The sequence below is a fragment of the Astyanax mexicanus genome, chromosome 1 (genome assembly GCF_023375975.1).
Source record: "Astyanax mexicanus isolate ESR-SI-001 chromosome 1, AstMex3_surface, whole genome shotgun sequence".
NCBI classification, from domain to species: domain Eukaryota; kingdom Metazoa; phylum Chordata; class Actinopteri; order Characiformes; family Acestrorhamphidae; genus Astyanax; species Astyanax mexicanus.
In genome coordinates this window covers 103,350,189-103,365,991 of record NC_064408.1, presented here as the reverse complement: position 1 = coordinate 103,365,991, position 15,803 = coordinate 103,350,189, and the positions used below count along the sequence as shown (strand labels likewise).

Below are 15,803 nucleotides of genomic sequence, written 5' to 3'. Positions count from 1 at the left end.
GAAGGACAAAAATTGGGTCTAAAACCAAACACTGGAAATTTCCTTTAATGGAAACCAAAACAGAGCAGAATACAGAAGCAGCAAGTATTTACTTGAAGCAGAAATGCTGAAAAGTTTCTCTGCAGGTCGTAATTGATGCCTTATTAAAGTTCAAGCATTAGGCCCATCTCTCTGCTGCCTTCTATTTTAGAAGGTTCTTGAAGGCCGAGGCCCCACGGGTGTATTATCGTGACTGAAGTAAGTTCGGCTACATTGAGTAGTGTGTTTTTTTTTTCTGCCCACATGAGTGTTTATTAAAAGCCTGTTGTTATTTATGCATGTTTGTGTCCATTAGAGTCGTCTTCCCCTCCATCCGGCCGCCTCAGCAATCCATCCATCCGTCCACCCATGCGTCCGTCTTCTCCCTTTTTCGGGCCACTTTTGCCCCCTAGTCTGTGCATTATTTTAATCTCCAGCCTTCCGAAAAAAAAAAACGAGTGAGAGGGGGGGTGGGGGTTAAAGGGGGTAAAGTAGCAAAAAACATGCTACTTTACATGCACTCAAATTTATAACTTGGCATTTTTTAGTCGGGCATTAGCGAAGGCACCCTCATCTAAAATGGATGAGTGACGGTTTTCCCCTTCCACCCCTCAGTCTAATGGTATAAAAGAGACAATGTTTTAAACATTAAAATGAAAACCATTTACAACTATGATCAAAAGAGAACACTCGCGCATTAAAGTTTAAAAGCCGGAGGAAGAAGTACGGACGTGCGGTCAGACCGAGAGAGAGAAAGAGAGAGCGAGAGAGAGACAGAGAGACAGAGAGAGAGAGAGGAAGAGAGAGAGAGAAAGAGCAAGAGAGAGAGAGAGAGACAGAGAGAGAAAGAGGCATAAAGTGCCTTTGCACTGAGCTGCAAAACGCTGACCTGTAATGAATAAGAACTCCTCTTTCAGCCCCATTCACTTCCATCCATCTTTCCTTCAGAAGCACTCAGTGTTTGTGTCGGACAGACGTTCACAGGTACATCTTAAACACACGGCGTCTGGATAACAAAGGCACTTGGAGATGGAGCCGTTTCAGTGAGTGCATACATGCTCTGTAATTGCTGTGTTGTCGAAACTGGGGAAAATGGTGTACAACTAATGTACACTCTTCTGGATCTTTCTCAGTTCAGCTGAGGATTCAGACACTTTTCAAAACACTGACTTTACCTGAGATTCCTGAGTTACCTGACTCTTGGTGACTCTTGGGTCGTTAACCTTAACCCTCTATAGCATGATATTCATATTTGTTTGGAAAAAATCTTCCCATTTTTAGGAGCTTGGTGGTCCCTGTTTATTTTTATTTCTCAAAAATGTTTCCCTTGATGGCCTTGTGATCTGACTGCATAATGTTGCTTTAGGACAATGAGACAATGAAAAAATGGTCTGCTCTGTTTTAGGAGGTAAATGAAAACAAATATTATGCCAAATATTCTTTAAATAGGCTTTCGAATATACTTCTTTGCATATTAAAATATTTTAGAGCCTGTGTAATAATTAAAAAGTGTTTTTTTGTATAAGGGCAATACCATCACGTTTTTTTGTTTGATACAGATTTAAAACAGACAGTTTATACTGCACTCCACAACAAAGCCAAGTTGATTTTTAATGAATTGATATTAATTAGTGAATAGAATCACCTAGTTAGGCAAAAGTGAACTAGCTCCGCCCCTTCATGCCCATTCATTTAAATGGTCATCCCCCCATTGTGAGAATGCATGCAATACCACAATAACACTTCCTGAGATTTTTTATACTCAGCAAAATAAGCTCTAATCAAGCTGAAATGTTTACAATAAAGTAAAAAAAGTTTTCTCTATCTAATATGCATTCTTTATTCAAGCAGTTTGGTTTATTTCCCCTCAAACATACACATATTTACTAGTATTTTAACTGACACCACTATTAAAAACATATCAAAATACTGGTACTGTACTGATGTCAACATCACCCTCTTTCTGACTACAGTAGACCACTCGTGGATTCTTACCTTGCAAGTTCTGTAGAGGGAGAGTCATGATGCCTCCAGCGGCTGCAGCTGCCACCAGGCCCTGGATATTGGCTGCGGTGGGCAGGGAGAGGACCAGGCCCTGCTGACCGCCCAGATGCCCACCTGCGTTGAAGGGGATGAGGATGGGCTGGTTGAGACCCGGAGCTCCGCCCGACATCACGCCGCTCACGGCCGAGGCCAGCTGCTGCGCCACCAGCAGAGACTGTAACAGAATTACATTACAGATGAATCAATAATGAAAGATACTGGACTCTATATGCGTGAGTGACATGAGTATGTAAATATGAATCCATCACACTGCCCTGAACAGCAGGGATCAGGGGGCCACTGGATATAAATGACCGTGTTTATCTTACTCTCATACATTTTTAAATAGTTCCTTCTGCGTATAAAGAGTTGCTTAACAAAGGAGGAGGGGCAGATTGTTGGGTGTTTAGCATAAGCATGTTGTTGGTGTGTTATAATGTGTTATAATGTGTTATTTGTACAAAAAAAGTGAGCTGTAAACTTTCAGTCAGGACCAGCTCTATTCCCACACTGAAAAATTAAAATACGTTTTGTTTTTGAATAATCAAATTTGATTCATATAATTAAACACATTTAAGTACATTTTTTAAATTATTATTTTGTGACAATTAGCCTCAAGTCTTTCAGGTTGTATGAGATCAGAGACATCTTAGTAAAATCTTATATTTATTACAGTCTGATCAAATCAACATTTCTCTGTATACTACTGCAAAAAACGATGATCATAATGATAAATACCATTTAAATAAACAGTTTTTACATAGTAACTGTATTTAGTATAAGTACGTACACTGTAATTATAGCACACTGCTTTTAAAGATGAACAATGTTTAAGCAGATGATCGATCTAAAATGTATTAAATTTACATCCATGCTTGGTGAACGACTCAGTAATCACAGCCCTTTCGTGCGTAATGCCGTGATTTTAGGCACAGATACATTTGTCATGTTTACTACTTGGTTGCAAATCCCTTGTAATCGATGACTGCCTTAAGTCTGCAATCCATACACATCAGCACACGCTGAGAGAGCTCCCTGCTGATGCTCTGCTGGGCCTGTAATTCAGTCATTTTCAACTTGTTTTAGCTTGTAGGAGAAACTTTTTGGGGCCTGTTTTTTGTATTAGTAGTAGTGAGTATGTAAGATCATGTAGCTGGTGAAGAAATGTACATGTTCCTATTGGCAGGTGGTTCCTATAGATCATATACACGGTATCAGTCAAAAGTTTTATAAAGGTGATTTTCACCTGGAATAGTTTTCTCAGCGTCTTGAAGGAGTTTCTGGAGGTGCTGAACAATAGTTGAAGCTCCATTGTATCTCAAATCACCCAAGTGATCACTCATCTAAGTTGGATTTAGGTCAGGGGATTAATGTGGAGGACAAACACTGTTTTTGTTTACCACATAATTCCATATGTGTCCCTTAATAGTTTTGATGTCTTTAATATTAATCTACAATGTAAAAAATAATGAAAGAAAGAAAAACAATGAAGGAGAAGTAGGTGTGTACAAACTTTTGACTTGTACTGTACACATTTTTTATTTTTAACATCCACATTCACCATTTTGTGTTGGACACAGATGAAATGTGGCCAAAACCTTTAACCCACCAATGCAGTATAACACACACACACACACATACACAGCACACTCACCCAGTGATACAGTACACAGTGAGCACATGTGCCAGTGGTGGGGGGCAGCCTTCACTATCACTCCTGGCTAAGGGCCTTGCTCAAGACCCTCCCATAAATAAACCAGTGCACCACTTAATCCTTTTGAGAAGAGTACTGCTATTAGAGATCCCTGAGTGTTTACACGCTAGTGCAGCTCTGTAAATGTTTTAGAAAGTAATAAATACCCAGTATCTCATTAACCCTTGTGCGACCTTAACGTTCTGTTTACTCCCCTTGTCCTTCGGGTCAAAAATGACCTGCCCTACCAAAGCAATAAAAAAAAGCAGCCTAACTGAATTTAGAATCCTCCGAATTTGTATTTTCCAGGATGATTTTTTCGATGGCTGGAGAAAGTTGGTGCTGAACATCCTTATGATGTTTGATGCTGTGAGTATTACAGAGAGTTTGTGTGGCCTTTATACTTTTTTTTGGTGTTTAAATGCTTTTATAATTCATGGGTCAAAACTGACCCATAAGACAATCTTTGTACCCTAGTGGTCTACAGCCCACATGGAATCACTCTTTCTAATGATGGGGTTCCTTTAGGAAAATTCATAAAATTTCAAGTTGGAAAAAGATACTTTAAGGTACATTTTCTACAGCTAAACATGGTAGTGGGTCTAGCTGGAAAAAAGACACTATTTTGAGTTTGTCCTGTATTACCTAAAGATGACAATATCAAGGTTGGTTGTTCACTCAGTGCTGGTGAGAAAGTGCTACCTAGCTTCAAAAACACAACATTAAATTTGAAGAAACGTGTGGAGTCACAGCAGCACACTTACAGAACAAGAACGAAGCTTCCAGTAAAGTGAGAGGGGGGTTAACTAATAAAGTAACTTGTTATCAAACTTTGTTACTTTTAAAATCAAGTAACCCATAGAGTAACTAAGTTACTATTTAAAGGGATAATCAGTAATCAGACTACTTTTTTAAAGTAACTGTGCCATCACTGCTAGTTACTTTTGAGCCACATTGTATCGTCAGTGCAGGAGAACATACTGCTGAGTCTGACAATTCAAACACTCCTCTGGATGGAGAGCCGTGTTTTCTTCAGTTCAGCTCCCTCCGGCTCAGCTTTACCCCTTCACACAAAGACGTCTCTGATACAACAGCAGGCGCCACCAAGCACCTCTGTTCTCCTACCAACCTGTCAGCAATTCTCTCTCTGTCTCCATCTGTCTCTCTCTCTCTCTCTCTCTTTCTCTTTTTGGTTCCCAAAACACACGAACACACGTGCTCGTATACTCACAGACCACAGATTTCTATCTATCACTCAAATGTAACTTACTACTGCGTGTTAAATGTTGGGTGTATACAAACATTTTCCTAAAAATAATAAAAATGGTTCCTCAATGGCTCTGGGTTTGTACTCGTACTGTTTACTGAATCATACTGGAAAAGCTAATACTTTTGCTAATACAGGTACTTTATATATTATGTGTTGGTTGTTTTCTTACTCTTTTCTCACGCTAGAAATGTTCTTCAGAGCAGCTGTTCAAGTGCTGGACCTATAGTCAGGAGATCCTCAATGATACCAAAGTTTTCTCTGGTTGGGAGCTCAGGAAAGATTTTTTTTGGCAGCACTGTTGATGCTGTTGTTCCAAAACTTAGACTAAAGTAGACATAGTATGCCTTTTTTAAGCCACTTTGTCAATGAAAGCTGTTCCAACATCAAGGACCCATCAAGGAGTTTTTTTTTTGAGGACGCAACAAATGTATCCTTCCAAGACCTCAGTTAACACATACAGTAACAGCTTTCCATTAGTTTCTATGCTGTTCCAAATGTATGCCAACCTTGATTAATTATGCTTTACTTAGTATTACAAACTGGCTAAATCTAATGGATTTCAAAACTATGCTTTCTGCTATCTCTAGTAGGGGCAAATACTGGCAAGAACCTGAAAAATACAATACATATAACATATATCATATAGGGCATGTTATTTAATATACTGTTATATATTGGGTTGTACATCATTATTGTAAGTTGCTTTACACAAAAGCATCTGCCAAATGTAATATAATGTAATGTAATGATACATGTGTGTATCGTGGTAAATATGTGAAATATATTGAAAGTTAAAAAAATATTGTCATATTCATCAAATTTGAATAATATAATAATTTTACTTTGATCTGAAGATACAGCTCTGGGAAAAAATAAGAAACCACCTAAAATTATGAGTTTCTTTGATTTTACCAAAATAAAAAAAAAACCCTCTGGAATATAATCAAGAGGAAGAACAGAACTGAACTGCTTAAATTTTTGCACCAGGAGTGGCATAAAGTTATCCAAAACAGTGTGTAAGACTGGTGGAGGAAACATTCCAAGATGCATGAAAACTGTGATTAAAAAATCAGGGTTATTGCACCAAATATTGATTTCTGAACTCTTAAAACTTTATGAATATGAACTTGTTTTCTTTGCATTATTTGAGGTCTGAAAGCTCTGCATCTTTTTTGTTATTTCAGCCATTTTTCATTTTTTTTCAAATAAATACTTTAAATGACGATATTTATATTTGGAATTTGGGAGAAATGTTGTCTGTAGTTTATAGAATAAAGCAACAATGTTCATTTTACTCAAACTTATACCTATAAATAGCAACCTATAAAAAAACTGAAGTGGTCTCTTTTTTCCAGAGCTGTATATAGGCCACACTTGTTTAAGATTTTAAGAAAAAATGAATTTCTCAGAAGGGAAATACTTATATGAGGATCAACACACTGAGGATAAAAATGCAGACGTTAAGATTTTATTTCATAGCACAGCTGAAAGGCTGGGGAATGTCATATGTTTATCTAGCAGTGTTTTAAAGTTTGTTCTGGTGTGTTCTATGCTGTGTATGCTTCAAGATTTAAACACAAAGTGAACCACTGTCTGTCACCAATATGTACATGTAACTATTAATAAAAAAATATATATATAAATAATGTAAGAACTAATACATTACGGCAAAGGAAAATATTGAGGTACTTTCTCACAAGCTTTTTCGCTAAGATACTGTACTGTATGTAGAGTGTAAGCAAATATATACAGTTACAGCCGATCATTGCTTTGGCCTTGTCTGTCCTGCGGCCTGTGGGTCTCCCTGCAGCTCCAGCGCAGCCCCTCGCCCAGCTCCTGTCAGCTCTCTGCCCTGGTCACCTGCTCTTCCTGCACTTACTGGAGCACCTACAGCACTAGAGGAGGCCACCGCGCTCCTCAGGCGAAGCACACGTTACCGTGACAGCAGTGTCACTACGATAAGCAGCCGCGCTGTATGCAGAGAGAGCCTGGACCAATAGAAACGCAGCTGTGGAGTCGGAGGCGAAAAGAATCGAATGGAATGAGACAGAATGTTCAGAACAATTCAGAATAATGGAAAAAATGCTGGGGAATTTCAGCGAACATACAATAATGCAGTTCTCTCTGAAGGAATGTATCAGTACTGCTAAAGAAGAGGAAGAGAACCACATTAAAAGAGCAAAATGCAAAAAGTAACATTATGGTTAGGATCATTTTCAAACAGCACGATCCACTCCAATCTATAGATAATAAAAACCACTCAATACTGTTTCATCTTCTTCTAAGGAGACCAGTGAATTCAGTAACAAGCTGACAAAGGGAATTTTCCTCGGCAGGATTATGTGCAGATCTTTTTTTTCCCCTTTTTTTGGAGTTTAACATTCAAGAATATGCCATTTGTCATTTCATTCGGAAAGGGGGACCCTTTGAACGTTGACTTAAGAGAAGCGAAGGAAAAAAAAATCAATTAACCACTCAAAGGACAACAACAAAGAGTGCTGTGACAGAGTGGAGTGACATATGCTTAATCTTGCTGTTTTAAGTGCGTGTGATGTTGGATTCTTGAGGCGCATAATCAAAGACAGCCTTTCAACACTGGCTCTTCATCTCAAAGTGAACGTCACTCTCCGCTCTGACACACACAATGGAGCAACATGGAAGAGAATGATATTAAAAGACAATCCGCATCGCGTAGAAGGCCTCGTTCCTCACTGTACACCTCGTTTTACCACGATTACGAGTTACTCTTGCTTTAGATGACCTATGTTGGTTGCACATTGGTTTGTCCAATCAGGCAGCGCAAGCTTACCAGCACTTTTTTTTATGATAGGAGAAAACAGCAGTTTTAACAAATACTGTTAAAAAAAAAAAATTATATATATATATATATATATATATATATGTGCCACAGATTTGTAAATACTTAAAGCAGTATTATGTGAAAATTGGGGTGTCCTGCCTCTGGGCTCTCCCTAAAGTCAAGATTTTTTGTAATTTCTGCTTTGAGCCCCACCCACTAAATGACATTTCTAGACAAGCTGAGAGACACAGAACTGTCAGTGACAATGAAAGGAGCATGTAGGTTTATGAAGTAGAGTAAAATAACCAAATATACACAAATATTATATATTTAACTTGGGTTACACAGCATAGTGCAGTTAGCAGCATTCAGAGCCCAGTGTACCAAAAAACCATAGAGCTGCTACTCTCCCTACTGCTGATATACCAGATACAATGTGGTCAAATATACAGTTTCTGAATCAGTTTATCTGATTAAATGATAAAATGAACTTTGTTGTTTTATTCTATAAACTACAGACAACATTTCTCCCAAATTTCAATTACAATATTGTCATTTAGAGCATTTATTTGCAGAAAATGAGAAATGGCTGAAATCACAAAAAAAGATGCAGAGCTTTCAGACCTCAAATAATGCAAAGAAACCAAGTTCATGTTCTTAAAGTTTTAAGAGTTCAAAAATCAGTGTTTGGTTTTAATGCATCTTGGCATGTTCTCCTCCACCAGTCTTACACACTGCTTTTGGATAACTGTATGCCACTCCTGGTGCAAAAATTCAAGCAGTTCAGTTTGGTTTGATGGCAATTTGGTAAAATCAAAGAAACTCATAATTTTTAAGTGGTCTCTATTTTTCAGAGCTGTATTTGTAAATGTTTAGCACAGTCTGTTTTTATCTTGTCATTTTAATGTTTGCAGTTTATATGTTTGCAGTTTATATCTTGCTTTAATATTGTTCATGCTTTTGTTAAATTTTCTAAAGTATAATTAATCATTATTAAGATCCATTAGACGATTTATGTTTTGCATAAATCAAATATGGTAAAATACCAAACTTTCAAATCACATTTTATATACTAATAGTCTGGCCCGTAGATAGTTGCATTCATATTATACAGTATATAAACCTAAATAATAAATAAATACATTTAAATATGTACTGTATGACAAAATGATATCATTAATCACAAACATTCTACTGACCAAAACAACTAGTGAAAAACATAACATAAATTTGTATATATTTAAATATATATATATATATATAAAGGAAAGTTAAATTTAAAGAGTCTAGAAAGTTTTTTCCTTTGTACTTCAGTTACTGCCAGTAGTAACTGTGCTGCTACTTGACCTCCATCTTCAGGAGTTGTACATTAAGTATCTCATTAAATAAACACTGGCATGTGCGTCATTAGTAAAGAAACTTATTGAAGCTGCTTTTTAAGGCTTAGTTTGAGTGTTCCTGGTTGAGCTGAGATATGATTAAAAACACACTTGACCCAGACCTGGCTGTTGGAATGGAATTCATTAGGCTGCTCAGGAGAACAAACAGGAGTCTAATAGATGAGACTCACCTGAACAAGAGCCACTAAAAGTCCAGAGTGAACACTAAATCAGGTATGCGTGAATACTCTACTGCCCCCTGTAATGCCGTAATTGAGGGCAAGCTTTGTCTGAAAAAGGTCAAAATATCTAAATGCTCCTTCATGCAGGCCATGACCAAAGTCAGAACCTCTGGAAAATTTTACGTCAAAAACAAGCGCACAGGAATAACAGTGGAAATGGAAGATGGAACATTGCCCTATTTTGAGATGCTTAAAGACAAATATTAGAAAAACTAGTCTATGTAAATAAATATATATATATATATACAGTGAGTCCAAGAAGTATTTGATCCCTTGCTGATTTTCTTTGTTGGCCCACTAATAAAGACACTATCCTTCTGCACTTTTAATGGTAGATATATTCTAACATGGAGAGACAGAATATCAAGACAAAAATCCAGAATATAATTTTAAAGAATATATTTTAATTAATTTGTATTTCAATGAGGAAAATAAGTATTTGATCCCTCTTGCCAAACACACTCAATACTTAGTGGCAAAGCCTTTGTTTGCAAGCACAGCGGTGAGACGTTTGTTGTAGTTAACCACAAGTTTAGCACACACACCAGGGGGAATTTTGGCCCACTCTTCTTTGCAGATCCTCTCTAAATCATGAAGGTTGGTGGGCTGTCGCTTGGCAACTCTGACCTTCAGCTCCCTCCATAGATTTTCGATCGGATTGAGGTCTGGCGACTGGCTGGGCCACTCCATGACCTTAATGTGATTTTTCTTGAGCCAATCCTTTGCTGTATGTTTAGGGTCGTTATCATGTTGGAAGACCCAACCACGGCCCATTTTCAGATCCCTGGCAGAGGGGAGGAGGTTGTCCCTCAGGATTGTGCGGTACATGGCTCCATCCATCTTCCCAGTGATGCGGTGAAGTAGCCCTGTACCCTTGGCAGAGAAACACCCCCAAAACATTATGCTTCCACCTCCATGCTTGACGGTGGGCACAGTGTTCTCTGGGTCATAGGCAGCATTTTTCTTCCTCCACACATGGCGGGTGGAGTTGAGGCCAAAAAGTTCAATTTTGGTCTCGTCTGACCACAAAACCTTCTCCCAATAACTTGGTTCATCTTTCAAATGATCATTGGCATACTTGAGGCGCGGCTCCACATGTGCTCTCTTCAGCAGGGGTACCTTTCGGGCACTGCAGGATGTGAATCCATTGTTGCGCAAAGTGTTGCCAATTGTTTCCTTCCAAACTGTGGTCCCAGCTGCCTTCAGGTCATTTGCTAACTCCTGCCGAGTGGTTGCAGGACGATTTCTGACCGTTCTCAGCATCATTGCCACCCCACGAGGCGAAATCTTCTTTGGAGCACCGGGCCGAGGTCTGTTGATTGTCATGTTATACTCTTTAAACTTTCTGATAATTGCACCAATAGTTGTTACTTTCACATCCAACACCTTACTAATCTTTTTGTAGCCCATTCCAGCTTTGTGAAGGTCAACAATTCTGACTCTGAGGTCCTGTGACAGCTCTTTGGTTTTACCCATGTTGGAGACTTGAAATCTGTGTGATCTGTCTGATTCTGTGGACAGGTGTTTTTCACACAAGTGATTAGTGAGAACAGGTGGCTTCAGGTCAGGTAACAAGTTGATTGGGAGTGTCTAACTGGTCTGTAAAAGCCAGAACTGCTAATGAATACTAAGGGTTCAAATACTTATTTCACTCCATGAAATACAAATCCATTAATATATATTCCTTAGATTTATTTTCTGGATTTTCTTTTTAATATTCTGTCTCTCCATGTAAGAATACATCTACCATTAAAAGTATAGAATGATCATGTCTTTATTAGTGGGCCAACGAAGAAAATCAGCAAGGGATCAAATACTTCTTGGACTCACTGTATATATATAGGTAAAATTAAAAAAATAAAGTACATATAGGCCTGATTAAACTGATTTTATACATTGAAACAAAACAGAAGTAAAAAAAGTGGATACTTTAATATAGAAAAGAATGTGCTACAATATGGACACATCTATGAATGGATTTAATTCACAGAATGGAGAGAGATTCAATAAAAGAAAACTTGATAACATTTTGCCTGTAAACCCTCTATGCTGGTAACCTCCCTGTTTGCTAGAGAAACTGTGTAAAGGTGGGCTTTCCCCTGTTTCAAACACTTTTAGAGAGAGATACATAAAACCCCTGATTAAAGCTGAAGTCTGTAAGTTTTGGGATTTAGGGCCCTCTCTGGTGAGAATGAGTAATTGCACAGAGCATGTGAAAGAATCATTTTAAACTGGGCGGGTGTGATGCAGTCTCCTTTCAGAGTAGATGAATCCGATTCCAGGTTATGTTCAGTCAGAGAGAGAGAGAGAGAGAGCGCGCTCAGTCAGAAACTTCACTCCTTCATTTGTTTTTGGTTTTACTATGAGTGAATTAGCTACTGAGCTCTGAGTTTCTCCTTCTGAAGTCTCCATTGCTCCACCAGCTGCTCACCTTCAGTAAAACTGAGCCGGATCCTCTTTTAGAGGCTGTACGTGTGATGTAAGTATGTACGTGTGACGTGGTCAGAAGAACTCCTGCAAAAAGCGACCCGACACCCCAGTTTTTAGAATGAATATATTAGGCTTAGCAGGGATGGTCTTTCCAGCACACTGGTACCATTAAACACAATATTTTATCCCTTCTCCACTCAGAATTGCTTTTGCTTTCAGTTTAAAAACAAAGTAATACTGACTGCCACTTACATTTAGTAATTTAGTCTAAACACATTTAACTGTTAATTTTCTATTCATTCAATTGCATGAAGGATTGCCACCCATCCGGTAAAATACGGAATTGTCCTTTATTTGGAAAGTAAATGTTACACAAATAGCTTTTCCATATTTTCATAAATGTCCAACACACATCATTTAAATGTGACATATGCATTAACACTAAATCTAACAATAAAGATCAATAATTATCAATATCTGGCTGTGCTTTTGCCAGAAGATGTCAGTGCATGGGGCATGGCTTATTTTAGTAGACTATTGTGGTTTGATTGATTGTTTGGGATGTTGAGTTTTTAAAGTCGAATGAATGAATAAATTCTTTAATAAAATAAATATTATTTATGGACATTTAAAGAACAAATCATATGAATCGATTAACAGTTAATAAACTAATACATAAATAATTAAATAAATAAATACATTTGTTAAGAAAAAAAGTTTATTATTTAAGATATATACATTTCCTAGATCAAAATTGTTTATAAAGCTTTTTGTGGAAAAAAAGGTGTATATTTAAATATAAATGTACAATGTATATCCATTTATAAAATATAAAATAAAATAAAAAATGGTAAAATAATTATTTTATTTCTATACTATATATATATATATATATATATATATATATATATATATATATATATATATATATATATATATATATATATATATCAAATTATATATTTTTATTTTGAATACACAGGGGTCGGCCCGTTGTGATCATGGCCCAGAGGAGCTGAAGTGGACGACCCTTATTTTCATTTCTAAAAGGTGGCAACCCTACTTACATGTCCATTACACTAATTAATCCTCGCACAAAAAGTGTCCAGTATTTTTTCCTGCATTTTAAAACTCTTAAATGGGTCACTTTGACCCAAAAAATAATAATATTAGTAATAATAATTATGTATCATGATGACTGTATCTGAACAATTGATATCATCTTCTCTATATGTATTTATTTATTTGTTTACTTATTCTTTCTCTCTAGCTTATTTCTGTCTCACTCCTTCACTCACTCCCACACTGTTTTCCCCCCCATCAGCCCCCACTTCCGTGCTACAGGGCGGCTGGCGATGGGATCTGAACCCTGGCGTGGCTGTGAAATAGGATCCGATCAAAACACTCTTTAAAACGGCTCAACAACTCCACACTCCAAATCTCTCCCGCTTATCTGAGTCACGCTGCCTGCTCTCGCTTCACCTCCACTCGCTTCCCCTCCACCAGGACACTTTGGGGGGATATTGTGGTGTAGTCTGGAATCGGCTAAATTCGCTACAGCCTGAGACATTAAACGTACATCACAGGGAATCTCTGCATTTTCCTCTAGTTGTTCCTGAAAGACTCTCGGGAATACCAAAGCACAGTTTATCCTTTAAAACTCTCTGTTCTTTTAAAGCTGCTATTAATGGACTTTGATTGCAGGATGTTCTGATTATGGCATGAGTTCTGTGCCTGTTCTGGAATTTGTTCTGAAATTGAGTTAAATACATTAGCTGCATTAAATCATCAGCATACTTTATACTTATAACACCTGAAGCATTATTTGATATTTGAACGCAAAAAAAAAAAAAAAAAAAAAAACGACTTCATTATTTGACAATGAAAATTTGACGGTGGTATATTAATCATATAAACATACCATAAACACATGTACAGGGAGACACAGAAATACAGTATACTTGCAAAAAAATATTTGGGCGATATTAAAAAAAATTATAATAATCTCGATATTCTTCAAATATATAAACAATTCTTGATTAGGATTTAGATTTTTATTTCTTACATAACAAATTATTTTTTTATTTGTAAAATAGACAGCATCATTTAAAGTGATGCACAAGCTGTTGTTTCCTTTGCATTAAAAAATATATATATTATTTAGGGTTTTTTTATGAACAGTAGGCAGAACAGTCTCTTCATGCAGCTTTTATATAAAATACGGTGTAAACATAACCTTTTTGAATTTCGGTTAAAAAAAAATTCAAAAAAAAAAAATCACTGCCACATAAAAAAGTTCTTTACAGGTTTTTGAAATAAATGTTTTATCTACTGAGATTCACTCAGGCAGCCTCTGTACATTATCGATTATCTCATTTTGAAAATCACATTAAAATAGTAATTCGATAACCTTCCAGCCCATGTTGAAAACCTTTAACCTTTAACATAAAAACCTTTTTTTTTTTTTATCACAGTCATTTTGAAACATATTTCATATTCAAATAAGGTGACAAACATATAATATATAAGGTTTTGTTCAACAGCACATTTACATATATTTGACTTTACAGTCATTTTGTTGATGGTAAGAAACGAAAAATATAAATGTGCAGATTGAACAAATAACTGTTATCTAAATAAAACAAATGATATGTGAATGACAGTAAGGTTGTAGACATATATGAGCTTTTTCTCAACCCTATTAAAAGATGAGGTTCTATGCTGAATGCTTTCCATTGGGCGTGGCCAGATTAACAGGCTTTCTGCTGAGAAGATAACTAACATATAAGCAGAAGAATACAGTTTATGCCCCTATTTTGCTCACACTCTAGACCCTGTGCAGAAACCTATTTTGTCCAGGTAAATCAAAAATATGTATGTTAGTGAGTATGTCCCACAGTTATGACCTTGTATAAAGTCAACATATCAAAAAATTAAGTCAGTAATTTTAATATGCACTGACATGCCAAAAGTTATGGGACTAGTTTTGTGTTGCTTGTGTAATCATATGTATGGTACTATTACTGCCAGATGGCGCTTTACTATATGATGTATTCCTGGTACGCATGTGACAGTGTGGCTTGGGGAAGGTTAAATACCTGCATAACTTTGGAAGTGTCACATCTATCTGCCTCCCTCGTACACCAGTAACTGATGTTGCCTTGCCATGAGCATGTTAGCCAGTGTTTAGCCTCACTTTCAAGACTTATACAGGTGTGAGCAGCATTTCCAAGCCATTTCCTTGCGGTAGAACTTTCGGATTTACTGTAATTTCCATACTAATTTCCAATGACTTTTGATGTATCAGTGTAAAATGTGGAAAATTTGTTTTATTGTTGCCAAGGATGACTTTTACACCTGGCAGAAATGTGTAAGACTGTGGTAGTAGTAAAATAGGACATATTCATCAGGTCTGTGTTTACCACCTGCCTTGATTAGTCAATGTGGTGCTTCCTCATAGTATATTGTGCTTTGATAAGTAAACCAATGTAAAATTAATTCAAAAGTCCAAAACAGCAGCTGTTGTTGTTCATGTTATTTTATTATGGATGCTAAAGGGTTATTGTGTCTACAATCAAGAGTCTTAATCAAAACGCTTCAACAACCTTTAGAGCACTTGTTATTTTATCTGCATCTACATAAATGTGATTTTTTTATTAATTATTTCATCCTATTTACGTAGTTTTGTCATTTAAGTTAAATTAACTATTCAATTCAGCTGTCAGTAGAACTTGTTGCCCATTTAAAAGTTGTGCGAAACAAAGTGTTAAAAGAAATTAAACAGTTTAGTTCTCCTTGTTTGACTTTTTTTTTTATTTGTAGCATTGAACCCCCTCATGCATCACAGCCTCATCCTCCTTAGGAGGAACCCAGGGGCCCATAGAACTACCTGACGATGTGAGCTGCTGAGAGATTACCCACAATCACA

General features: G+C 36.8%; 1 protein-coding gene across 3 annotated transcripts in view; it reads right to left on the bottom strand.

Annotated features, from left to right (window-relative positions):
* pou6f2 (POU class 6 homeobox 2) overlaps positions 1–15,803 on the bottom strand; it is a 178,377-nt gene that overhangs the window by 106,441 nt on the left and 56,133 nt on the right. For all 3 annotated transcript variants that reach the window (XM_022667014.2, XM_022667015.2, XM_007258616.4), the window contains exon 4: positions 2,014–2,236. In XM_022667014.2, coding sequence (XP_022522735.2) covers positions 2,014–2,236 — 223 coding nt within the window. The remainder of the gene's footprint in view (positions 1–2,013; positions 2,237–15,803) is intronic.